The sequence below is a fragment of the Echeneis naucrates genome, chromosome 14, assembly GCF_900963305.1.
Source record: "Echeneis naucrates chromosome 14, fEcheNa1.1, whole genome shotgun sequence".
In the NCBI taxonomy this organism is placed as follows: Eukaryota; Metazoa; Chordata; class Actinopteri; order Carangiformes; family Echeneidae; genus Echeneis; species Echeneis naucrates.
This window is the reverse complement of record NC_042524.1, coordinates 11,383,563-11,409,717: the sequence shown is the minus strand read 5'-3', so window position 1 is coordinate 11,409,717 and position 26,155 is coordinate 11,383,563. Positions and strand designations below refer to the sequence as shown.

At 40.2% G+C, this 26,155-nt stretch overlaps 1 protein-coding gene across 1 annotated transcript in view; it reads left to right on the top strand.

Moving 5' to 3' along the window:
• nrxn2a (neurexin 2a) overlaps positions 1-26,155 on the top strand; it is a 73,979-nt gene that overhangs the window by 32,646 nt on the left and 15,178 nt on the right. The window contains exon 15 of the mRNA XM_029519813.1: positions 208-327. Coding sequence (XP_029375673.1) covers positions 208-327 — 120 coding nt within the window. The remainder of the gene's footprint in view (positions 1-207; positions 328-26,155) is intronic.

Sequence of the window (26,155 nt, the reverse complement as noted above, 5' to 3'; positions counted from 1 at the left end):
TACAATTATTGTGCAGACCTATTTTGAGATTAGTCAAGTCAAGTCATAAAATCGCCTTAAAAATATATTTTCTTTGAAAACGTCAATATCTTTTGTCCACCTGACCAGCAAAAAATACACTGTTTACTCCCTTTGGACAGTGGTGAGGCTTAAGTGTAATGAAATGGAGAGAAGGCACCTGGTAACTATGCTCTCGACACACTGCAGGTCCGAGCACCACCTGTACAGAGGACTCGTGCCACCACCAGGGAGTGTGTCTGCAGCTGTGGGAGGGCTTCTCCTGTGACTGCACCATGACCACATATGGGGGGCCATTCTGCAGTGACCGTAAGTACAGATGAATGACCTCTGAATGGGTGGAAAGGATGAGAGATTATCAACTGATACAAATGGGGGGGGTTTACTCCTTTCCTTTGGAGGATGTAACAACGGGTCATGACTGATGTCTCTCAAAGTCCTATAAACTAACAGGAGGCATCAGAGCAGTTGGCCAAACGGTTGTAACTGACGGGGGAAGAACACGGCATCTGAAAGTGTTGAAAATATAAGAAAAGGCCTTGCTTTCTCTTTAGATCAATTCATTTTTAGCTTTTTGAACTCAGTGGCTTAGTTGCAATAAAATATAAATTATGTCTGTTATATATGTCACGTGGCATTTCACAAACAAATACCCAGATACCCGAAATGTTTTTTTTTTTCCTTACTCGGTTAATCTGTTTTGAGTTAAACACAATGTATATCATCCAGATTAAGACTCTACACAACCACACAAGTGGTGACAACAGTCAGACCAGACATGATCTTGATTGTTCATTTTTATTTTATTTTCAAATGATTTCAAACCAGTCAATGCTAGGTCAGGTGGGAAAGTTGAATTTGAGGCTGATGATGCAAAATGATTTGTAGTGGAAGATAAGACTCTTCTATTCTAAAAACAGTAACTTTTAAAGTCTAAGAGACACTGTTATTCTCTTTTTACTATCATTCTCCTTAAAAAATTATCTGCCATTGAAAAAGGAAAAAATGTGGAAGGAATTATGACATCTCTTCTAACACTGATAGTGACTATGCAATTGCACTTGACCGCATGCTGATGGACTGGATTTCTAACAGGAGAAAGCAATTGCACGCTAATTATATATGGCACTTTGATATCACCACATTTCAAACCTCTTGTCTGACTTCTGTTTCCACTACAAAGAGCCCTCTATGTCCAAAGTAATAAATGCAGACTTTTACCGCAAGCTTTTCATATTTAAAATGGGAAGAGATTGCCATTGAGTTTAGTGGTCCAGCAGACTTGGCAAGTTAGGCGTCATTTGCTGAAGTCATTTAGAATAACTATGTGTCATTGTGAGCATTGTGGAAATGCAGTGTTTTGTAGGAGTGTTTGGAAAGAGGAGAAAGCTTTACCCTCTTAGATGACGAGCATTTACTTACTTGCAGTAATCAACCTAATCCAATAGCTGAAAGTTGATTCCTTCCTCCGTCTGCTGGCTCCCATTGTTAAAAACTCAAACACATGGCCAAATGAGTTTGCTGCTGTAATTTGTTGATTCAGCCTCCAAATCAATAGTCTGTCTTCTATGCTGTGCATCCTCCGCTGTCAAGATTGTCAAGCTGCTTTTTGCTCTCTAAGTGACCACAAGGGAAGCATAGTAGATGAAGCAGGGGCTGTCTGATCTTCCACTTCTTTGAACACGTTACCAGCAAACTCTGTTAATAAACTCACAAGTGTATTTAAAAAGAAGAAACCATATAATTTAGTCTGGGAGAAATAACTGCTGCAGCACATTTTAGTGCTGGAACTATAAAATTACAACTCAACATGTAATAAAATAGTCCTTTGTCAAAGCAAGAAAAGAGCCTTTTCTTTCCAGCATTTTCCCGACTGCAGTCTGCTGACTTTCTCTTCACTGCAGTATGTCCCCAAATTGACTTTTTCTTTTTCCATTTTGTCACTACCATTTTTGGATAGCAAGTTTTTTTTTTTTATACTCTTGGTCGCTATGGCCTGCAGTGAAAATGAAAAACGTGTTATTCTTTATTAAACCTGCTTAAGATTCCCTTTGACATTGATTACACACGTTGGTATGTGGTTGTTCAGCCCCAATCATACAATCAAATGCCACATTGTCTAACCTGTTCCCAGCAGCATAGAATTTCCCTTTGAATTTTTAGATGTTCAGTAACTGCAGACAGTCATCACATCATCTGAGAGAGAATTTCAAAGGGCTGCCTAAGGCAAAACTTTCAGAACACAAGTGCTTCAGACATAAATACATTTACAGCAATATTTGGTTGCCAGAGATGGAGACAAGATCTGCCTCCTTTAAGGATACTGAATACAGACGTTGTCGATTGCGACGTAACAGGATGGTACAGTCAATACGCCTATGTGTTTTAAATAGAACATTTCTGTACAGGAGCTGCTAACAGTGAATATTTCAGATATCCCATAATTCTCTATTTTCTATCTGTAGTTTCCTCTAACTTGTATTCCTGTAACCCTGAAAAGCCAGTGTTAGGGAGCTTTCACCTGAGGGAGCTTGTGTGATAACACTCAGAGGACAGTAATTTGCTCTGTGTTGCGCAATTCGTTGTGCAACACACCCCTTGAAGCCTGTACAATTGTTAGGTGTGAAAAATACCACACAAAGTTTATTCAGATTGCAGACTGCCGCCCACTGTAATCAGAGTGCGACAAAATTGGTAGTGTGCAAAGTAAAAGGCAAAAGTACTAGTATGAGACCATGAGACTGTAGCAGCATAGTTAACTGGTGCATTAAAACAATGTATTTACAACCTGGGCAGTTACTGAGGAACTCAGGAATACACTACTGCAAGGCTATTGTTGAACTATTGACGTCACAATTTACATTTTCAAGAAAGTACGATTCATTGCAGCATTTTGAGCATTCACCCAGTAATGTTCAGGGAGAACTCTCAATCATGGTAAAGGGCATGGCTGGCCAACATCAAAGGTCAAAGCAGCACATCGGTCCAACTCAGAGGAAATCACAGGCCTTAACATTGAAATCACATAGATAGATAGATAGATAGATACTTTATTTATCCCAGACTGGGAAATTGCAATTTTGAAAAAAAAAACATCATCATCAAAGTCACTAGTCATTATAAAAAATGGTAAATTTGACAATAATATAAAAACACAAAGTAATATGTAGGCAGGACCTGGGTTTTGTAGTCACCGGTATTTGTAAATAAAGCCTGCCTCATCAATACCACAGTCTGCTGCTGTTTGTCCTTCCAGGATAAGAGCCACACAAACCTTTGCCTCCTTCCACCTCTCTGTATCACTCGAGAACATTTGTACTCCCAGAAACCAACAAGGAAGAGAAAGGAGAGTGGAGTGCTTAACCTTTTGACCACCAGACCACCAAAATTAAAACCTCAAGAAAAGCAAAGCAAATTGAATGAGGCTTCTTTAAAAACCAACAGCCTTTAGTTGGTTTTTGCGCCACTCCATTTATATTCACATACAGAAAGCACTTAATCTTAGTGCACTACAGATATCCGTGGTAATTACCTGTAGGTCACCGTTTGATCACTGAAGTCAGTGAGATATATAATGATGTTCCCAGTTCAATTTTCAGCGCTACCTCCTGTAAACATATGGAGAGTGTAATTATTGGTTAACCTCTGCAGTTATACATGATTGTTCTGGCATATTCATTACCACTGTAGCTTTGTGTGCGTGTGTACGTGCACGTGTGTGTTCCAAATACATATACTATATATCAAAAAAAAGTATATATTTTGAAGGAATGATAATGAAAGCAAAAACAAAACCATTCACACCATATCAAACACAGAGCTATTATTTATTCAGATACTGTTTAACAAATTGGAAAAAAAAAGAAGCATTGGCTGAATGAATGACTTCCCGTAACATGAACAATAAGGTGTTGGGCAGACAGTGATTTGAGCAAAATGAAACTGCTTTTACTTCATTTCTCTAATAATGACACAATCTTGCTGTATCCATCACAACCACGTGAGTCCACATTCAATATGTGTCTGTCTCATTTGACAAACACATTCCACCTGATATGCCTTTATATAACTCCACCGCCCGCACCCATTAGCCATCTGCATAGTAGACACCACCTTTGCCATCCATTTGTGAGTCTACATTTCTTTGGAACTGTGTAATTCCCATGAAAGAAAAGCAGACTTGAGCCTCTCGCCTGCAGGCATGCAGGCAAGGTACAGTATCGTGGCACAGACAGCGGCTGGCTTCCTGCTCTCTCTTATATGCCAGTTAGCAAGCACTGCATCTAGATTTAATTTTATTTCTGTCAAAACTATAATGGTTTGCCATCTCCTCAAAAGAGCAGGCACAGATTTGAATTATCAAACAGAAGTTGTAATTACCAAAGGATAAGAAATGTGGGGCATGGAGGCTTTATGCAAATCTTTATACAGAGTATATTTACATTTGTCAGACAAAAGAGACTGTGACTTTGGTTTCACTGCCAAATTACAGATATAGGAAAGATATTAAAGATTATTTGCTTGTTGAACAATTTTGAAAATGTATGTGTTGCACAAGCAGTAAAACCTGTACGACGTGTGACTGTCAACTGTGGGAATGTGTGTTGTAATGTACATCACAGCAGTGCATTACTAAGGAACACAACAGAAGCAAAGTATAAAGTATGACAAATGTAGGAGTATAAGTGCTCTATCCACTCTTTTTAGCCTTTGACCTTCACGTCAGGTGGAGTCATTCTTGATTATGAGTGTGTCCCAAAGGCCACAAGGATAATCCAGGAGAAAGGTTCAGACTTAATCCTGTGCACTGGGACTACGGCTCAAGAAAACATATTGCCATTCATAACATGGTGACCTACCCGAAATAGACTTGTGAGACACGTCTGAGTTTGAGCCACACAAAGTAAATTTAAGTAAATGTAAATGTAAAATGTAAATGTAAAAAGTCCAGACTGGAGAACCTACAACCTACAATTAGGCTGTATATATATACATATATATATATATATATATATATAATTCAAGGGCCTTCTATGCTAACAGCAGCTACGTAACAATAAAAAAAAAAAAAAAAAAAAAAGTAAAAATATGTGAACAAGTTCTAATCTAATCAGATTTAATTGAGCACCAGGCTTATATATCACCTTGACCAAAGTAGTTAGACTAGCATCCATGCACTCGTGTGTTGACCTGAAATGGAGAGCTTCAGTTTGCACTGACTCTCCTGTTAGCTTGAAGCAGCCATGTCCTGGCTGAGCTGAGCCTGCCACTTGCTGATCATAACATAATGGCATCCCACTCTGCATTAAACTAGATCCTACATTTACCTGCTGTGGATAGAACTGAATCATCATCGGCATCATGCTGCCTCTGTAGTTATTATAAACAGGCGTGGACGCGCTCAGGATGGATGCCTACGCTGATATTTGAGCAGGGTTTTAATGTCAAAGGCCCAGTTCCCCCAATTTACACATGCTGAGAGGTAACTGCACCGCCTGTCTGTAACATGTGTGTCTCTACACCACGAGTCATCCGGGGGAAGTTTAGATTTTTTTTTTTTGTGTGTGTGTGTGTGTGTGTGTGTGTGTTGACTAGCTGCAGGTTGGCATTAGCTGGTTCCCTGTTTCATGTTTCAGACAAAAGCGTTGCCAGCATCACAATCTCTTCCTCCTGAATCAATTTCAAAATAGTGTTGCTGCAGTATATCGATAGTGAAACATGAAAAATTGGATTGTACTAATAATACATGTTATTGTAGACTTTCACATCTCTACTCTTTATCTTTTTACACACTTTTCTGCAGTTGTGTTGGCTGGCACCTACCTTTGAATGAAATGGACTTGCTTGTTAAACAAAAGGTTTAGTAAGAAATTTACAGTACAAGTACAATTTTCCAAACATACAATTTCCATCAGCATCATTTTAGCAGCCTGGTTTTGTTAGCTTTTTTCCAACATGGAGACGGTGCATTGCTATGAACTATCATCTCTGCCAAATCCCTGCTCTGGGTGAGAAATATGGATACCCTGAGTCCAAGACTGCTGGCACAGCTCCCCACAGCTACATTATGGAAGTAGGAGCCCCTGAGCTTTGTGAAACTGACTGGCAGCGCTTGCAGAGTTATAAATGTTAACCTGTAACAGGAAACAATGCTTTAAATTTTCTTTTATTCTTTGCAAAAATAAAAACAAAGCAAATTGGTCCCCCCACGAAATACACTACAGGTCGGTGCCTAACCAGTCAGATCATGTTTACAGCTTTTTAGCCTTTAAGCCATGAGTGGAAATCTTTTGACATTTACATAAATGTGAGGAGAAGTCAAGCACCTGAGGGAATAATGCCACATTTGGCTTTTTTGTGTTTCTGTCCTTTCAGTTTCTCACATTAACAACACCATTGTTGTCTTAAGCGTTGTGTTTTTCAGTAAAGAGGAGTATTGTGTCATAAAATTCAGCATCTGAAAACACCAACATCATTAATCTCTTGACTTCAGTTACAAGTTTTCTGAATGTTACACATTTTCAGATAAATCCAGATAAATTAGTAAGTAAGGACATAATGCTGCAATACTCACAGTGACTCTAACACACTGACTCATACTGTTTATTTCACTGTTAAGGGATTTATGTATACAAAGAAAAACAAACTGATGATTATATTGTAGATTTGTGACCATATGACCCATTTTTTTTTTTTTTAAACACAGCCATAGTAAAATGATAACTGAACTGACGTTGCTTCCACCAGTTTACTTGGCTTTACTGCTATTTCTTATTCAGGAGAAAAAGCGTCCTGCAGCGTCCTGGGTGTCGCTGCGACCCAGAGGCCTTTGCTGCACGTCAGTCCCCTCTCTCTCCCTACCTCCTGTCAGACCACTTACTCTTATTGGAAATGAAATGAATGCATAAACAGCCCAAAAAATAATAATAATTTAATGAATTACCTTTGAGAATTCCATCCTTCAAATGTCAGCAGATAGCATGAAAAGAAATGTAAGATGAAACTAAGTTAAATGATGTAAGCTGCCCAGGGACCTTGGTCTGAAATAAGTGCCATAGTTAAACCTTTCAGAGAGTTTCATAAAATTATTTTACATTTCACAGGGAAATATATGATTTTCCTCTTTAAAACCTGGATGAGACCAACACAGATGTAATCACAGATTTACACACCATGCATTAGTTACAGAGCATGAATAAAGTCACTGGCAGCGTGAATGCCATTATATAATCACCTTCTGTCTCCCCAGTGATGTGTATTGTTTTAATGAAAGCATCAAAGTTTGCACCATTTGTTGGCTGTGTGCTGATCTATTAAATGCAGGGATGTTCACAGTGGGATCAGTGGTGCAAATAAATCGTGATGCAACAATCAACAGTTTGATCAGTTGTATGTACAACATATATTTCATGATGGAACCGTCTGTCAACCCATTTAAAATCACATTTCTACACATAATGTAGTTGTTTTTGTTTTTTTTGTTTTTTTTGTTTAGCAATGTTAGTCCACTACAGATTATGAAATATCTCAAACTATGAGATGGATTGCAGTTTAAGTTGATGCTGACATTCATGTCTGTTTGTCCAATACTTTTATGTTACAATTTCATTTTGACTATAAAGAACATAATAACATCTTAGGCAGCTGCCAGTTTGTCTGTAGATTATTTTCAGGGTCAAGATTGAAGTATTATTTTCTCATCCAAACAGTATAAGTATTCAGTGCCTTGATGCTCTCATTAGCCTCAAGAATTTGCATCATCAATATTCAGTAGTTTGTTGTTCACAAATAAACCTGCTCATTATTTAAAGCCACTAGGCAGTACTTTCCTGACCTCTCGCGACCTTTGGGTAAAGTGCCATGTACCAGGATAATTTAATGCTTGTTGGTAGCTCATTAGGATGCAAACAGACACAGGTTATGCTAAGCTATGTCTAACAGATTGGAGAATGCAAGCCACACTACCCCTTTCCGTCAGATATGTGACAGGTTATTTCATGATTTGTCATGGTCTCTTATGACTCACACTGCAAACACTGGCTGCTGGAGAGGGAGTTCAATCCTCTACCAGTGTCACACTGATTAACCGAGTCAGGAGAAATATCTGAACCTCTATAATGCACAGTTCGCTCACTCTCTTCTCCATAGTTAGATTGTTTCAGACTGAGTTCCACGATGATTTAACATCGCTCTGCAGCCATTTTGTGATTTCCATAACGTCTGGCTGACCACTCTCTTTACCATGTAAGTTATACTTTAATACCTTTTATGATTGTAGTATGTGTACATAACAGTGGGGGTATTCATGAATAGATGTCTGCATGAGATGGCTTTATATGCCAAAATCTAAAATTATTTGAATAATTCTTATTAAAGTTTATAATTTTAAATAGTAATTATTGCTCCTGACAGAAGTACAGCAGTGATTATATTACCAGAACTGACAGAAAAAAATTATTTTCTCAGCTGCCTCTGTCTCATGGAATGATCTGATTTGGGCTAAGGTCTCTCTAAAGTTGAAGTAGTTTATCATCAATGGTTGTGCATTTATCCGAGAAATCCTGTTACTAGTAGAACATTAACTCCCTGAATATTGACCGTAATGGCTATTCATCATTATAATGATAGTAAAATACTTTGAAGATAATTATCTGCCAATCAGTTGTAGAATTTTCATGAAATCAGCATATATTAAGTGCTAACACTCATTAAAGAGTTGAGTGTCATCTTCAGCCTTTACATTTAAATGTCCACATTGTTAACACTCAGTCTATTCTCTTACTGACAACAACTGAAGAGACGGATTCTTTCATAGAGATGTGCCTACAGATTACTTCTACAGCTTGTGCATTTAAACACACCTCCCCAGATGGACTGTCATCAGCACAGAGTTTCAGATTAGTTTCAGGGAAAGGAGTTGTATAATGTGTGAACTGGACAATAACCATAATTGCATGATAATGTAAAAGTGAATGTGATACTTGCCTTCTTCTGTAAGCAGCCGTAGGTATATTTGTGAAAGAAACAATGTTGACATTTCTTAGACACCTAAAGTGCAACAACAGTGGTGCAACTCAGAACCTCTCAGTGTTTCAAATTAAATTTCTAATTTAAAAAAACGCAAGCAAAGGCAAGTTAATAAGAAGACTTGGCAATTTAGGATACCAGCTCAGAGATGCCCCAGAAAAGATGTGCTTCTGAATGAAAAGCAATTTCCACTCATTCCTAGCTGAGATTATGTGAATTAATAATGCAGAACTTGATTACTGCTTTATGACACAGTTAAACATACTGTATGTCGTATGTATAGGATTTTCTCTGAAATACAAACACTTTGGAAACACTTTGGAAAGAAGAAAAACACAATATATATACTGTCCTTTATCTCTCTTCGTGTGGCAGGGGTAGACTAAGGGGAAGCCTCTATAGCAGTGTCATAAGCAAACAATAAAACTGAAATATTCTCTTAAGAAACACACCACAAACGCTGCATATCAGCCTCAAATAGCCCTGGTGTGATGACCAGTTTAAACAGCCACAGGCAGTTTCAGACTCCATAATAACAAAGATAAGAGCTAGTCAGGAGGCAGGATCTGCAGCTGAAACCCAGCGTTATATCCAGAGAGGATCCATCCATCCATCCATCCGTCCATCCGTCGTCAGCGGCTTATCTGAAGTCGGGTTGCAGCATAGACGATCCATTCGTGGCAAAGAAGAGTGTCTCTGTGTAATAAGAGACCATTTGTGAAGGGTTCGGGGTTGTTGTTGTTTTTTTTTTTTAAGTAATAATCTCACAAAGACTATTTATCAACAGACTGCTTTTACAAAATTGCTTTGTCACTTACCCAGGAAGTAACAGCAATCACAATATGCCTGCAGGTGAAGCAGCTCAGACCACATAATTACAGCAGTACATGGTGTAAAAGTGGGGTCAGAGGCTTCACAGGTGCTTGCTTCTCTACACAGTGAGTGCTGTGGCGCTACGGAGACGTAAGATAAAGTTAACTGGCAGTTAATGCCTCTGTTCATTCTCTGATTTTCCAGGCCTGTGTCAGCCACTGTCCAGCTTTGGTGCTGACATTATGCAGGGTTTGCTTACCAAGTGAACAGTCCCCATCCCAGTCTGACTGTCCTTCTGTGTCCCACTCTGCATGGGAACATGTTGGGTTTGACTTTACACCCAGACCACGCAGCAGCTGAGCCTCAGATGAATACAAGTCTCTGCTGGCTCCTGGGTGGGTGAAGGCTCCAAGTCCCCACTGCAGGGGCTGTATGAGAGGAGAAAGGTTACATTCAGTTTACATCATAAAGGCGAGACACAGAGGCCTTCACATTCAGAGTGTGCCTCTCCCCAGCTTCGTTTAATTCTCTCTGTCACTCTCTCTAACTCTCACCAACACAGTGACATACTCACTTATACATCATTTACTTCCCGCTCTGCTCGAGAAGTTGACGTTCTCTTTCTGTATGGTGAGCAATAAAATTATAATCCGTTGTAATGAAGAATTTAGGATGGTAATGTGCATACAATATGGTTCTGTCGTTTTTGCTGCATGCACTGCACATCAAAAAGCCAGTAGCTGCACTTTGGCTTGTTTCTCAACAACATCACATCAATTTTAACTCAACATCAGCATCAGCTTGGAATACATATATAATAATGCATTCATACACCACAGCCATCACTGACACTACCATGGATTATATATATTGTACAGGATTTAACCTGCAAAATAAATTCAAAGCAGCATAATAGAGGTAGATTGTTTCAAATGATATGTAATTATCTATATATAAACCATACCTGGAACTCATCTTTGCACGAGTTAAAATCAACATTCAGGCAGAGCATAGTATTTGTTCAGTTTGCGGAGGCATTGCAACTGCAGTTAGATTAATATATTACCAGGAAAATGTCAACATAAACCAAACTGCATCACAAACGAGCAACAGATTTAAACAGAAATATTTACAGCACATAAATGTGAATGAGACTCATCCATTTATAGCTCAGCTTTGTTGCTTCATCTGTAATAGCGATTTATGTCGATCTTCACTAGTGTTGTGTAATAAAGGTAATCATAGTTATAACTATGATATATTATGATACATGGTACATTTGGTTTGCCCCCCTCCAAAAAAAAAAGAAGAAAAAAGTAAAAAGACATTGGCTTGGATTATCTGTGCTGATACTAACTCTAATAGAAGAGACTCAAAACAGCCTAACATCAAGGGACTCTCAGCTGCAGACTGTACATCAGTCTTGATATACTTCTCAATGTAAGATGGATTTACATAGTTGAGGTCACAAATCTCTGCCTTTTCCCTTCAGCCAGAGCAGCTGGCTGCTGTCTTCAGCTGCTGGAGCTTTCTCTGTGGCCTGATAAAAGCCATGTACTAATCCTACACTTTCCCCAGCCCACTTCTCTAACCTATTAAAACTCACAATCCATATAAAATTGGCATTCAGCAGATTAGTATATGGAAACAGGTCATAAGAAGAGAGTCATAGAGCTGCAATGATCTGCTGCGTGGGAATAATAGTGAAGTCATTGAAAGTAACCCATGCAATTTGAAGAATTGTAGATAAATAGATGGTTTAGCTTGCGTGTCAAGTTTTGTGGTGATGCTAAAAGCCTACCTTAACTAACAGCTCATTAGCTGGATGAGCACTTCCTCTTCAGCAGGCTTCCTTTATGTTGCGAGATTTCATACTCACAATAAGACTGAAATTTTTTTTTATTTATTTAATCAAAGCCAAAATTATTTACAGTGCAGTACACATTTTATTAGAACATTTTGTGGTTTGCATTAGAGAAACTGCAAAAATGAAAGGTACATTATTTGTCATGGTTCAGTGGAGGGATATTTTCCGTCTTGTCAGTTTGTCCGTTATTCTGCAGTTGTAGTCCTTGATGAAGAGTTCCTTCATCAAGGACCTGTAGTCCCACTGAATGTATCTGTGCCTACAGAGGCAGGACTTAATTTACAAGTGTCATATTCAGGGGCAGGTCATGTAAACCAAGATTTGCATTTTATATATGTATGTCTCCGCTCACTTCCTCTTCTATCTCTCTCTCTCTGCCCCTTGTCTGTGTCGCCTCCTTTTTCCTGGCTCACTTTCTGCTCCAGGTGCAGCAAAGTATCAGCCTTCGTATGCTTTGCAAAAGAAAACCTTTACACTTTCCTCTCTGTTCTCAATTCATTTTGATAGATTTGTTCACGCACTTCTCACTATGTCCAATGAATAATAAAAAGATCAATGGCCCTTTCATCTTATTGAGGAGTAAGAAAGTATTCCTTATACATTTTTCCATCTGCCAGTTTATATTCATGCATTTCTCATTTAATTTGACCCCATATATAGTTTGTCTTCACTGCACACTATTGTTGCTTTGGCTGTGATATAACACCCCACAAACTCTCCAGGGGGTCAGCTGAGTTAGCAGCTTTTCTGTGGTGCTATCTTCAGCCACACAAATACTTTCCGCAAAGATGATTTCCGGGAATTCCATGAATACACTTGACGCCTATACGACAAACTTATGCGGGCTAGAAGACGTTGACATAAGCTTTGACATCTTGCTCGAAGGAGCATCATGAATGGTGGTGCTGCTGTGTTTAACATAAATCCTTCACACACCCATCATAGAAACAGAGCAGTGTGCCTCACTGGGCCCATTGCACTGAGAGTCATCTCACACCTGGATGTTTCATATCTTTACATCTATTAAAGCACACAGCTGTTTGTAAATCTACTGCGTCATCACATCATGAATTCCATCTGTAACCACACAGGATCCATCTCTAGCTTTGAGCCTTGTGTACTTGAAAACCTGAAAAAGCAGCCCCAATATAAAAAGGAACCATAAGTCAAAAAGCAGATAAAGATAGTACAACAGCTTAAATGTGCATTAAATTCTTACTCTCCATCTGGATCCAGATCAGCATTAAAAGTTCGTACAAGGTGGCATTGATATTGTGGCTGGGTGGCAAGATAGTTGTTACAATGTTGTTAGTGCTGCCAATAAGATTTATAGTATAGATTTATATACTCACAATCTTTACGATCAGGCTTGGAATAACCCTTTATTTTGGCAAACACTCAATGCAGTTCTGAGGGTGAGGCTGTGGTTATCAGAAAGAGAGAGCTGGGGAAATTGTACCACTGAGTAGAGACAGACAGTGAGAGGCCACGGCAGCAGTGCATCAGTCACTCATCTGCACTTTTTTACAACAGAAATATAATCGGTTTTTATCATAACTAGCATACCTGGGCAGCACGGCGGCATAGTGGTTAGTGCTGCTGCCCCACAATCAGAAGGCCGTTCTGTGTGGAGTTTGGATGTTCTCCCCGTGTCTGCGTGGGTTTCCTCCCACCGTCCAAAGACATCATGTTTGGGTTAACTGGTGAATCTGAAGTGTCTGTAGGTCTGAGTGTGAGTGTGAGTGGTTGTTGGTCTCTCTGTCTCTGTGATGGACTGGTGTCCAGGGTGACCCCGCCCTCACCCAGTGTGAGCTGGGATTGGCCCCAACACCCCCAGCGACCCAGAAACGAAAAAGCGGTTGAAGATGAATGATTGGATTAACATGCCTGATGCTCAATGTTGAGTCGCAGTTACTGCAGTGCTTATCACTCTAAAGTTAATTTTGTGTCGCCTGCTGATAATGCTGCCTTTGCTTCTTAATGTTGATTTCAAGAAGCTGAATGGGAAAAATAATTCACATCATGACGTCATTTTGTTGAAAATGTCTATATAATTTTTGGCATGATTGGCATGATTAGAGGGTTTTCAGATTCTTTTCTGCAGTCATATTGCTGAGGATGGAAGAGATTTCCAAACATCTATTCAGATGTAATATTTTTTTATTGTAAGTCTTACATAGCTGCATAGACATTTTTTCAGGTTACATAGGGGATACAGCTAAAAGGTTTTGCTTAGATTGTGACAGATGCCTTGAAATCTGGTAAAGCTTCAAAAAACCCTCAGCGTTCTGTATAATAAGGCCCAGTGACTGTTGAAAGTCCTTCAAAGAATAAAAAAAAAACTTAAATTGAGAAAGTATAAGGAGACTCAGAGAGAAACATGTAAATGGCAGTTGTGATCTCAGATAAAAGCCTGCACTGCTGCCGATTTTTGAACGAGTTAAAATTCCTCAAATTATGAGACTGTCATACGATAATACGGCTATGAATTACTTTAACAAGATCCTGGACTAACAAGGGGTTTCATATTTTTGCCACATTACTGAGAAGAGAGTTTTACACCACGTCTGTTGGCATGTGATGACAGCTCAGCTTTTCAGAATAATGGTTGACACCCTAATCTCTGAAATAACTAGTCTTACAATACCACACATTATCAGAAATGAAGATAAGCATTACTTTATGTGCAGTAAATTCTTAGGAAACTAAAAACAAGTCAGACAGCCCAGAAGTCTGTGCACAATTTTCCACCAAATGGAATGAAAAAGAGGTCCTTCAGGAAACAACAAGGCTTTACATTTACAATATAGTATGTGCATTTGTAATATAATCACAAGACAGGCCTGGAAAAAAGCTCATCTGAGCCCATCCATCATTTGCAGTATGTTGGTATAAGGTTTCCTGTGGGTGACATGTCACAAAGCTCCATCAACACTTGCAGTCATGGCAACAGTAAAATCCTTCATGCTCGAGTGTTCTTTAGTATAAATATAATGAGTGAGACAAGTAAATTTACTTAAATTAATAAAAGCAAAAAGACCTCTTTTGCCAGCTATCCTGCTGATGCTTTTTCAGGCTCATCATCAAAATTAGGCTCTAGAGTGAAGAGGACAAACAACTCAGCCAAGCAATAATTGTATCTTCCTCCGTGGTGACAGCCGACTGCCTTCTCTTTGGCTCCCTGTTTTTTCACTTCTGAAGGCCGAAGCTAATCCACGGATGGGGGAGGGAAGAAGGTTCAAAGCAACTCCTCTTGCACAACGTTTAGGGATTATATTTGTTCAAATGCAAGAGACTTCTTTCCCTTTGTCTGGAATACTTTCTCTGCATTGCAAGGGTTGGTTCTGCTCTTCCTTTCCAGAGGACATGCTGAGGCTAGTGAGCTAACTTGGTCAAGTAAATGGAATCTATTTTTGAAAGCGCTATGTGTAGCGAACAATGTGCAGCCTACTGTCATATGCAGTGCCATTTCAGAGTGGAGAGCACACAATCCACCAGGACCCATCAGTTGGTTAACAAAATGAAGTAGAATATGTATGTGTGTATGAGTGTGTGTGACACAAATGAATGTTATTTCTTTCTTTAAGTATTCGTCCTAAAACCTCCTCAGCCAGCTGTTTTACACACACATTTGTGTGTTTCAGGGCCTTCATATTTTTCTCTTGTTCTCCTTGCTCTATCTAAGCCTGGGTTATTTTAGGTGTTGTCGCTTTGAGCTTAATGAAATCAACCAAACATCACAACTGCAGGCCATGCCTTTCAGTAGATGCTTGCATTATGAGTAATTAATCTGAAAGTGCTATGATTAATCCTGCTACTTTACCCCCCGGGCAAGACTGGATGTCTGTGAAAAATCTTCTCTCGCAAATTCTCCTGAGAACGGTGAAAATTTAAAACACTGTGCACATCCTCTCGCATCATGTCTTTTGCAACTTCGCCAAGCTGCTGATTTTCTCCAAAGAAATGGCAACGTTACCTGCATGTATTTTATATGCCATGTAATATGTTGTATATGGGACAATAATATGATTATGTAAATTCACACAAATCCACTAAACTGCTCCATAAGTGAAAAAAAAGGTTGAAAATAGCTTGAAGGAAAATATAAAAATGCAAATCAAAGGTTTATAAAACTTGGAACTGCAGAAAGAGCACATGTAGGACAGTTGTTCTAAGACAAGGCTGTTGAAATAAACCAATGCTCATCATAACATTTATGGTCACACATCAAATGCATGCTTGATGTCTATCCTGTGAGACGTGTTTAGGTGTGTATTCTAAGAAAGATCTGTGTGTTTTTACCATCTTTTAAATAACCAAGGACAGCACAAGGTTACAATTGCCCAGCCTCCCACTCCTTGTTGTCCTTGTTGAGCAACCCTCAAGCACATAAACTGATTAATCCAAGTGTTTCATTCTGGATGGCTCTCACCAGGACATCAGGATATCCGTTGAATAGAAAGATGCTGATATGTTGGAAAGCCTGACACAAGTCGTTCTCATCCTGTCCCAACTTTTCATGGCCAGTCCTACTGAAAATGTAATGTATATACATTGCCCTTCATTGTCATTTTGGCATGATTATGTGTAATTGATGATGGATTGATGATGCCTGTATCTTCGTTGGGGCACAGCACTGTAGAGGAGGACTCAGATGGGACAGACATGGGAGAGAGAAGCTTGGTTCAGCTTATTTATGTTTATAATAGCAGCAGATGAATGTCTCTACGTGCTGTTGGAGCACTTGCTGTTCCTGAGTGTTGGACGCTCAACCCCTCCTGTTCTTGTTCAATCAGCTTTCCACCCCCAACGCTCTCTCTCTCTCTCTCTCACTCACTCACAGACACACACACACACACACACCCATAACCCTCCCCTGCTTGAGTAATGGCCTGCGTCGACTTCTTGTCACTATGAGAGGTGGCGCTGCATGGCTCGCCTCTGTCCTCCTGTTTCCATGCGTGTCCTTTCAACGGACCAGGCAATCCCAGCCGATATCTCTATCGACCATGATTTAGCTGATACAGCTGCAGTCCTTCCTCCTTGTCGCCTGCAATCTCTTCCCCCTCTCTCTCTCTCTCTCTCTGTTTCTTTTTCTATTCAGCACCATTCTCCTCTTTCCGCCAGTCCCTCTCCACTTTGTCTCCCCATTTCTGATAATGTGTTCATCTACCCATGTGTCAATATATTCCAATATATCTTTCCATCACATTTCCCCAGCCCCAGGAGGTGACAGAATACCTCAGATCAGTCAGAAGTAGAAGTTCTGCATGGTTATGCATCATGAGAGCAGAGAGCTGCAGAGCTCTCTAAGAGATGTGAGGCGAACACACCAGGCTGACGGATTAGATCCACAGTGTTAAAACAGCAGAGGTATGGCAATGCAAAGCTTGGGGAGGAGAAGCCCCAAAAATGGATCACACAGCAGCTAGCGGAGCTCCCTCAGTCTGAGGCAGCGAGCTGTGTTGTATTATTTTGACAGGTATTTGTGTTTGTGTCATTCATGCCCGCTGTAGCTCCCCTGCTTTATGTGAGGAGCACCTCCACAGCTCCTGTAGCAGCTCTGACAGCTCACCTATATCAGGCTCCTCCTCTGCAGTATCATTCCTACGTGTTTCTGCCAGGACCTGCAGGCCGGCGCGTTATTTATTCACACAGTCCGTTTCCTCGCCTCGCTGTTCCTCCGCGGCCGCCTCTTTCCCCCTTTTTCTCCGTCTCTCCCTCCGTCTCTCCCTCCTGCCATCCATCGCTCCCCCACCCTTCCTGTCTGCACCCCCTCTCTCATTTTCTCACACTCTCTCTCTCTCTCTCTCACACACACACACACACACACACACACACACGGCGGATCGCAGTCTCAGACTACAGCGTGCTTTTAGAGGAGCTGCTTCGTTAAGACCACAACTTCCACCTGAGGTGGTTTTTTTTTTTTGTTTGTTTGTTTGTTTGTTTTGTTTTGTTTTGTTTATTTATATATTTTATTTCGGCCGGACCTCCCCAGAATTGAACTAATCCGGGATCTGTTACGATCAGAGTCGGCTTTCTCTCTTTTTTCCCTTCTTATTCTTTCTTTTTTTTTTTAAATTAGCATAATCTTTGCTGCGGCAGCCGGACCTCCTGCGGAGAGATCGACCCGCTCTCCGCCGGAGAGGTTGAGCCGCTCTCGGTAGGCAGTGCGGAGGATCGGGCCGATGCAGCAGCCGAGCAGGTGAAGCCGGAGGAGCATCACGCGTTGACTCGAAATAAATTAAAATAAAATAATAAATAAAGAAATAAATAAATGAAAGAAGAAGCTGCATCCGGGCGGATCTGTGCCGATCACTGGATGTGCTGAGAGATTCATTATTTATTTCTCAGGATTTTCTCCTTTGCTGCGCTGCTGCAGATACTGCTCCCTCTCTCTCCCCCTCTCCCTCTCCCCCCTCCCCATCCCTGGTCTCTGTGCTCTCCCTGGCTAAAAGGGAACAAAAGCGCTGCTTCCTGCATCAGCCTCTATCGCCGCATCTTCACTTGGGGCTGATTTGGATCTGCTTGTTCTTGTCGCCTGATGAGATGATCCGGTTCCCCTCAGCAGCCTGCTCAGTCCTGTGCTGCGGCGGAGGGCCCCTCTTCTCGGCGGGCAGGCTCAGCTGCCCCCCGGCTCTACCTGTGGGCGATGGAGACTCTGATCACAATTCCGGTCACATCAAGCTCTGTCCTGCCGCTCTGCGCGCCTAAATATCATGGTTGAACAACATGCCTGTTTGAAATTAAGGCTGGATTTTTTATTTCCTTTTTTTTTTCTTCTTCTTCTTTTTTTTTTTTTTTTATGAATTTCCAATCTTCGTTGGATGTGGATCTTCTGAAGCATGTGCTTTGGGATGGTATTCAGTGAGGCAGTAGACATTTTGTGATAGCAAAATGTTAACCAATAACAGATAAGTTTGTCGCCCTTCAGTTTCATCCACAGAAACAGTAATTGGATTCTGACAACCTTCTTCAAAGCCAATTTTTGGCAATTTTTCTTAGAAATTGAAGGATATTTTCTGTTGTCTTCTAACTTCCTCACCGGGCCAAGCGGATTATGAAGGAAAAGGGCCCAGATTGTCACTGACATGCCCTGCGGTCTTCAAGTTGAACTGTCAGAGGACAAAGCCTGGCCAAGTTGTCCATCCTTGGCCCACGTGGATCTAATATTCATGGGTAGACTCTCTGTGGCTGCCCCGGTGCTCGGACAGTGGAGCAGCTGGTCACACTTGAGCCTAAGCATGGGCTTAAGTTACTGTTCCAGACTAGTCTTCTGGTTTGCCTTGCTTACTGTACTTCCCATCCAGACTGGAACGGCACGAGTGTCTTCTAGTCTCAGTACCACACACCACGTCCACCATTTCCACAATAAGCATGGCACCGTTCCTATTGCCATTAACAGGATGCCTTTTCTTACCAGAGGGGGCCATGGTAAGACATTTCTTTCCAACTCCCTCCGCTTTCTCTTTGTTGCTTCACTAATGCATCGTTTTGCCTCACTTAAGGATGCTATTGGTTGTGTCAAGGGCCAAGAATAACAAGAATGAGAGATGAGCAGCCTTTTGTGTCTGACATACATTACACTGATAACTCTGGCGTTGTGGGGAGAAATAAGCATTCGTTTCTGTTCCTATATTAGTGCCATCGGTGTAATATCGACAGCTCTTTGATGACATACATGGGGATAATGGATCCTTCACTGCTGCAGCCTGTGTGCATCATTAAAGCCATCAGTAACTGTAGAGGTGGCACTTTCCTTACTTATGTACTTTTCACAATGCTACAGCATAGGTGAATCACAGGCACAAATCTGTTTTTACTTCTCTTTGTGGCTGTTTACACGGCGTAAGCCACCGACTGTAGGGCAGCCTGATTTCTTTCAAAGGTGATTGCTCCACTGTTCTCATCAGTGGCACATGAAAAGATAGAGAGAGTAGCTTCCTCTCATGAATACTTAAAATGTAGCACAGTCATCACTGGATTAAATGGCCATATCTTTTCAATCTGACCTATTAAACTGTTTCTTGAGCACATATCTTGCGTTCAACGGAGGGATATACTGTAAGGTATTGGCCCATCCTCGGCAATCTACATCCCATTGGTGATGCTTCTTAAACTGGCTCCTTTAAGGCAATGACACCAGAGTCATTGTTGCCTTTTATATCACAATTTCAAATTTCCTTCTGAAGACTTTTATGTCCTATAAAAAGGGACCTAGTGGATTTGTAGGGTCTTTTTCACCACTGCAGTTTTGTCAGTCACAAAGGGGCTAAAAATGTGATGAATTACATCGGTGCTATTAAAGTCGTATCATTCTGGACCAGGCTTTTACAAGCACATCACAGCCTGTGATCAAACAGGCCTATAAAAAAACACTTCAAAGAACTCACTGATAAATTTTCAATTACCTCTATTGTAAATTCTGAACTGTAGGTTGATCTGAAGTGCTTCAGAGCAAGAAATTCCTTTTACTGCAACATACAGTACCTGAGATTTACAAGTCATTACCAGAGTGTGCGGCGGAGAATGCATATGCAGATATCGGTTCACATTGAACATAATCTTCACTACAGTACTTGGTTATGTAACAGGAGCATAAACCTTTACCCTGAAACACTGAATGTAAACACTGTCACAAATGCCAAAATCTACTGAACAACAATTTATTGGACTTGTTTAGCCAAACAAATATTTGTGTGCTTGTGTCAAGACTAGCCAGAGTTCTTGAGGTCCCTGGGCTATGGCTATTTATAGGCCACCTACCCTGCTGCAATGCCTCACAGTCCTCGTTCTAAACACAGGCTATATTGCATGTATTGTCCCAGCCCCAGGTTACAGTATGTATGTATCTAATTTATATAAAACAAAACCGTAAAAGTATGTCTATGATTAGCTATCCAGGCCTTGAAAAAAAAAAAAAAAACAAGCGTGAAATAGCAGGATGAGCTGCCACTTAATTCTTCTAAAACCTGAGGCAGTCAAATTGCAAATGAATGGTATTTTTTTGTCAAAGTTATTTTGAATAAATTTGAAGGTATTCCTTGATGTGATTTTCAAATCAGGAATTTACATTTGTACACTTTCAGGTTAGTCTTTTATTCAATTGATTCTCAGATGAAGCATTTACCAGCCCAGTTAAACTCCGTCGTGTTTTGTGTTTTACAGATAATGTTAATGCCTCTACAATGTAGGCAGAGAATCTGGGCTGTTACAAATGAGAAGTAACGTCTCTGTGTACCAAACAGAAGACGTGGAATGAGTATACAAGACATTAAAAGGACATAATTAATTAACATTGACCTCAGGTTTTCTCATATCAGGGGAAGCCAAAGCTCGACTGGAAACATATATAACTAATGTGCTTGTCATCTTGCACAGTCTATAGACTGACCCCGCAGTGCCACATTAACTCAGGAGGCTTTTTATTTCCATGACCATCCTGAGCTAGCTGTGGACATAATCCTCAAATACAGTGGTGTTTCAAAGCATTGCATTATAAAACAAAACTAATATCCGTTACACTAAAAGCTAACACTAAAACCATCAGTAGCAAAGACCTTATATGCCCACAACTCAAATGCAAGTGAGATTGCACTGTAGCTGACCCCTCATCATGCTCCCTGTACACGCATATGTTCAGCACGCTCAGTAAAAATCTGCTGCAATTCATCCTCCAGGGCCCCATGTTGGTGGAAGAACTGTCTGGCTGTGGTGAGGCAAAGAGCAGCTAATGTTTCCAGAGAGATGTCTCGAGTGGACGAAATGGTTTAGTGAGTTTCTTTCACTGATAATATCAGTGAACACAATTTAGGATTCAAAGACAGAATTTATCAGAAGGCGTGATATACTTAGATCAAATATAAGAATGGAAGTCTTGAGTCTCACTGCAGTGTAGACAGAGTTTAGCGACCACGTGCATATATATATATATATATATATATGTATTTATTTATATTGTTTGTTTGTTTGTTCCGGGAGCAGCTGACAGGCAGACCAAAGGGACAGAGGGGCTATCAGGGAGGGCTCAGTTTTCTCTGTCTGTAGTGTCACATTACACTCAAGGATGATAGTGAGGCACAACACATGTAGACAGTCGCACATGCACACACCGCAAACTAGAAAATCAGAAATCCCTTCTCACTGCTGCTGGATTTTTATATATCAATCTTGACATCATTCCTTTTCTGAAATTGAATATAAACATGCATTTTAACTTTGGGCTTTCTTTTTTCTTTTTTTGCTAAAAATTTAAGGATGAAACAGTGGACAAAGCCAAGAATGGCACGTGAAGACAAAAATCAGAGACCACCATACACCACTGTTCTGCTGTAGCTTGGCAGCGCAGCAAGACAATGAGAGAGGGAAAGTGAATTGAAGAAAAGCTTTTGCTGTAATAGATGAAGTGAGTCATGAAAGAAATGCAAGGGTTAGATTCATGCACAGTCTACATTATACACAATATGTGAATTGCCATGGACTGTCAATTCAATTGCAGGGTGTGAAAAGTCTTTTATACAACAATATGACTGGTAATGAAATACAGACAAGTAATGAGAATTTGGAATGTCAAAAAAAGGGTTCTGCTGCGAATATGAAACCAGCTAGATTGGAGGAAAAACAGGTTGCTGAACGGGCTCACTGATGGTCTGTAGTTTCCATTTGCTTTTAGTTCATCTGAGCAGCATAGCCTTGAGTATAATTGCAGAAGCATATTGGGGATGATAATAGACCAGCATAGCTTGCAAGCTTGCCCATAAAAAAAATAGTATGGACAGGCAGGAAAATCTACTGGGCAGCAAGGTAGCAAAGTGGTTAAGGGCTGTTGCCGCACAATAAGAAAGTCGTAGGTTTGGTTCCTGGCCTGGGGCCTTTCTGTGCAGAGTTTGCGTTTTCTTCCCGTGCCTGCATGGGTTCCCTCCGGGTACTCCGGCTTCCTCCCAAAGACATGCACTCTAAAGTGCCCGTAGGCCGGAGTGTGAGTGTGAGTGGTTGTTGGTCTCTGTCTGTCTCTGTGTGTTGGCCCTGTGATGAACTGGTGACCTGTCCAGGGTGACCCCGCCCCTCACCCAGAGTGAGCTGGGATTGGCTGCAGCACCCTCCACATCCTGGAAATGGAAAAGTGGTAGAAGATGAATGAAAGAAAAAGAGGAAAACCAATATGAAAGGAGTTTTCAAATGTAATGAAGGACAGACTTCAGTTATTGCACGAGGAATACACTGACACCAGAACAGTGAATATTTGTATAGTCTATTTAAAGTACAGACATGTCCCAGAAAGTCTCATTAGTTTTTGTTTGTCAGACTGCACATTATAAATGGCCCTCCTGCACCACTGTATGAAAATGAAAATGAAAAACTTTTTTGTTGTGCAAGAATTCAGTCATATATTGACATTTAACTAATTCAACTCAATTTAACATAATGCAGTTTAAAATGAGCTATTTGTTAGTTTTGCTTTGACGACATAGCAAACGGCTTTTGCCAATTTTAGAAATGATTTTATTAATAAACTAGCAACTTAGAAACACCTTGAAATGTCACAAATGTGTTTTCTTTATCTACAGAGAGCTGTCTCCAGCAGTAGAAAAAGCAACTCTAGGTTTGACTGTTTTATTTGTATTTCTATCATAAGTTTTCTCCTGCTGATGCTGCCACGCTAACCAGCTGGCCCCAGCCTCATCCCTGTGCAATACCGATTCACTGTCGTGTCCAGGGTGCTCTGAAGAAATATGATTTTTAAATGCTCGTAGTGGCAACTGCAGCACCAACAGAGAAGAGGAGTGGGATACAAAGTTCTGCAAAACTCTTCTTTCCCCAGATGTTTTTCAGACTTATAGTCTTGTTGGATTTCACTCAGCTCCCTCTGGAGCCACAACATGCCTTAGACAACTATTTTCACATTTGCAGTTCTATTCAACAAGACCTATAAACAGATGTTGTTCAGGTTCCTCTTTAATGCAACAATGTAATGACTGAATGGCTGACTGTAGAATGTCTGTTGAGCAGCATGTCAAAGGCAAGGTTTGATTTCATTAAATGCAATATATTTTCAGTCTGTTTCGAGCTAATAGAATTACAGGTCACGTGTGGAAGATATTACATTTTAACAAAGAAAATCAAACAACCTTGCAAATAAAGGTGAAAGAGTTTTTGTTTGGAAAAGATGTAAAAGTAGGCCACACACAAGAGAAAAAAATGCCCATGAAAACTCTATGACTGGTATTATTCTCATAAGGAGAATGTTTGGTGCATTTATTAGAAGTGTCTTTGTGACGCTTACAATAGAAGGAAGATTAATGCAGTATTTCTGAATTACATCTGAGTCAAAACTGTTTCACCATGACCCAGTTCACCTGGAAGGGTGAGTGGCTGGAAACCTCGATGTTCTTATAGAGGACAGTGGTAGTTTGAGACACTCTGAGCTGCAGGCATTCATTTTGAGAATCAAGATTCTAGATACACACTGCTGAGGAGTAGAAAACAGCAATTCGCCCACAATACAGCTGAAGTCTATGTGTACCAGCTGAAAAAGCAGTTTTTATTATGTAGATTTTTATTCTGGCATTTAATTGATCTCATTCAGTTGATTTCATATGTGAAGTCTGTTTACACAGTGTAAAATTTATGACTCTTATCCAGGACTGAACAACAAGCAAAAAAAAATAAAAAAGATAATGATGTGATTTTTGCTACCGCTTGTACCAAACAAGTATGTTCCAAAATCATATTCTGGACCACAATGATTCATTAATAGTCTGTTGTGAGACATTTTACTCATATAAAAATTGCACAGAAATTTGGATAATACACTTGTCCATATTGCAGTTCTCGATATTTCAAATAATACTTGAGTCATATTTCCAACTAAAACTGTTTGTGCTTCTCTGGCTGCACTATTCATTTTCATCATTTCACTGAGTCGTAGTTAATAGACCATGGAAGAAGTGTGCTTCAGACAACATATGTCATCAGGCAAATTCAAAGTTAATATCCCGCCATAGCTCTCCATTTCTGAACAACTGCTCACACTTCATGGGATTTATGAGATTAAGTATTCTCAATCAATCAATTTGTTTTCCCATAAAGCGACCCTGTTGCCCCGCACAAACTACTTTTGCCTAATGTTTATTATATAAAGCTCTGCACTTGAACACTTTTGTCATTTTTCCCACCTGGGAGATCATTCAGAAATATTTATTGTTTGTGGAAATCCATGTGCTGATACAGTCATACAGTGGATGCACATACAGTGAGAATCATACAGTAATCACCAGAAATGAATTAAATGGCTATGAGTCCCTGAGTAATTCACCATTTCCACCACTCTGTATTAATAACATCACAGATGATACTTGTTGCCTTCTGTATTATTCATGAATATTTTTCAGCATCTTAAAAGTCACAATTAGCAATATTGGGAGAGGTAGTACACATTCAGTAGGGCAGTTCTCTAGGTCTCTGCATGGAGCTCAGAGGAGTCTGTTTAAACCTTTTCACATCTTAACTAATATGTGCGATGAAAATTATGAATCGATCTCAGTATATTTTACAAGTCCTACGAGCATGTTGTCTCATGTCTTAGGGATTCAGTTGGCTGAGAGCACAAATGAAAAGGACAGGATGTTTGAGTGGGTAGCAAGCATCTTGGCACAAACACACAATCCATACAGATCTGTTTGTTGTACAGAGATCCATTAAGACGTGACAACCAATCAAACACGCGAGGAGCTTCACTGATACCATTTAATTACCCGTAAAAGGCAGATGAATCTCTAATATCTGTCTATGATAAAAAAAAAAAAAGGGAATTATATCGCAATAATTAGCAGCAAACATGCTATCGCACCACCAGGGGTATCCTAATTACTGCATACAGTGCAGTTAATTATCAAGGTTCCCAACTAATGATGTGGCATACAGCACACATGTTGAGGTTTAGGATCTGTTATTTAGGCATGGATGCATTGTACAGCCATGAGAGAAGAGAGGGGCGTTCCCGAGAGACAGCTGACAGAGACAGAGGAGAGCCGCTTCAGGGGAGAAAACTGTGATGTTTATAGTCTTAATCTTAACAAGAGCGATTTACTACATACTTTATTCGATGCAGGTCTATGAGAAAGAAAAAAGGAGCCAACCGAACAGGGAGGCGGAAAGCTGCAATGAAAAGCTTTACCATTACAGTATGACTAATACAGGCGTTACCGCTGTCTGAAGAGCGACACTTCTATGTTTCCCATAAGTGCATCAGTATCCCGTATTTCATGATGCACACTGCTGCTGAGCATTCAGTTCAGTCTTTGGGTGTCTCTTGCTCCAGCAGGACTATATCCAACACTACAGTTCCAATGTTCATTAGCTGTTTGTAGTCACGCTTTCCCTCAACAGGGTACACATTTTTCTTCACATAATTTTCTCCATCATCAA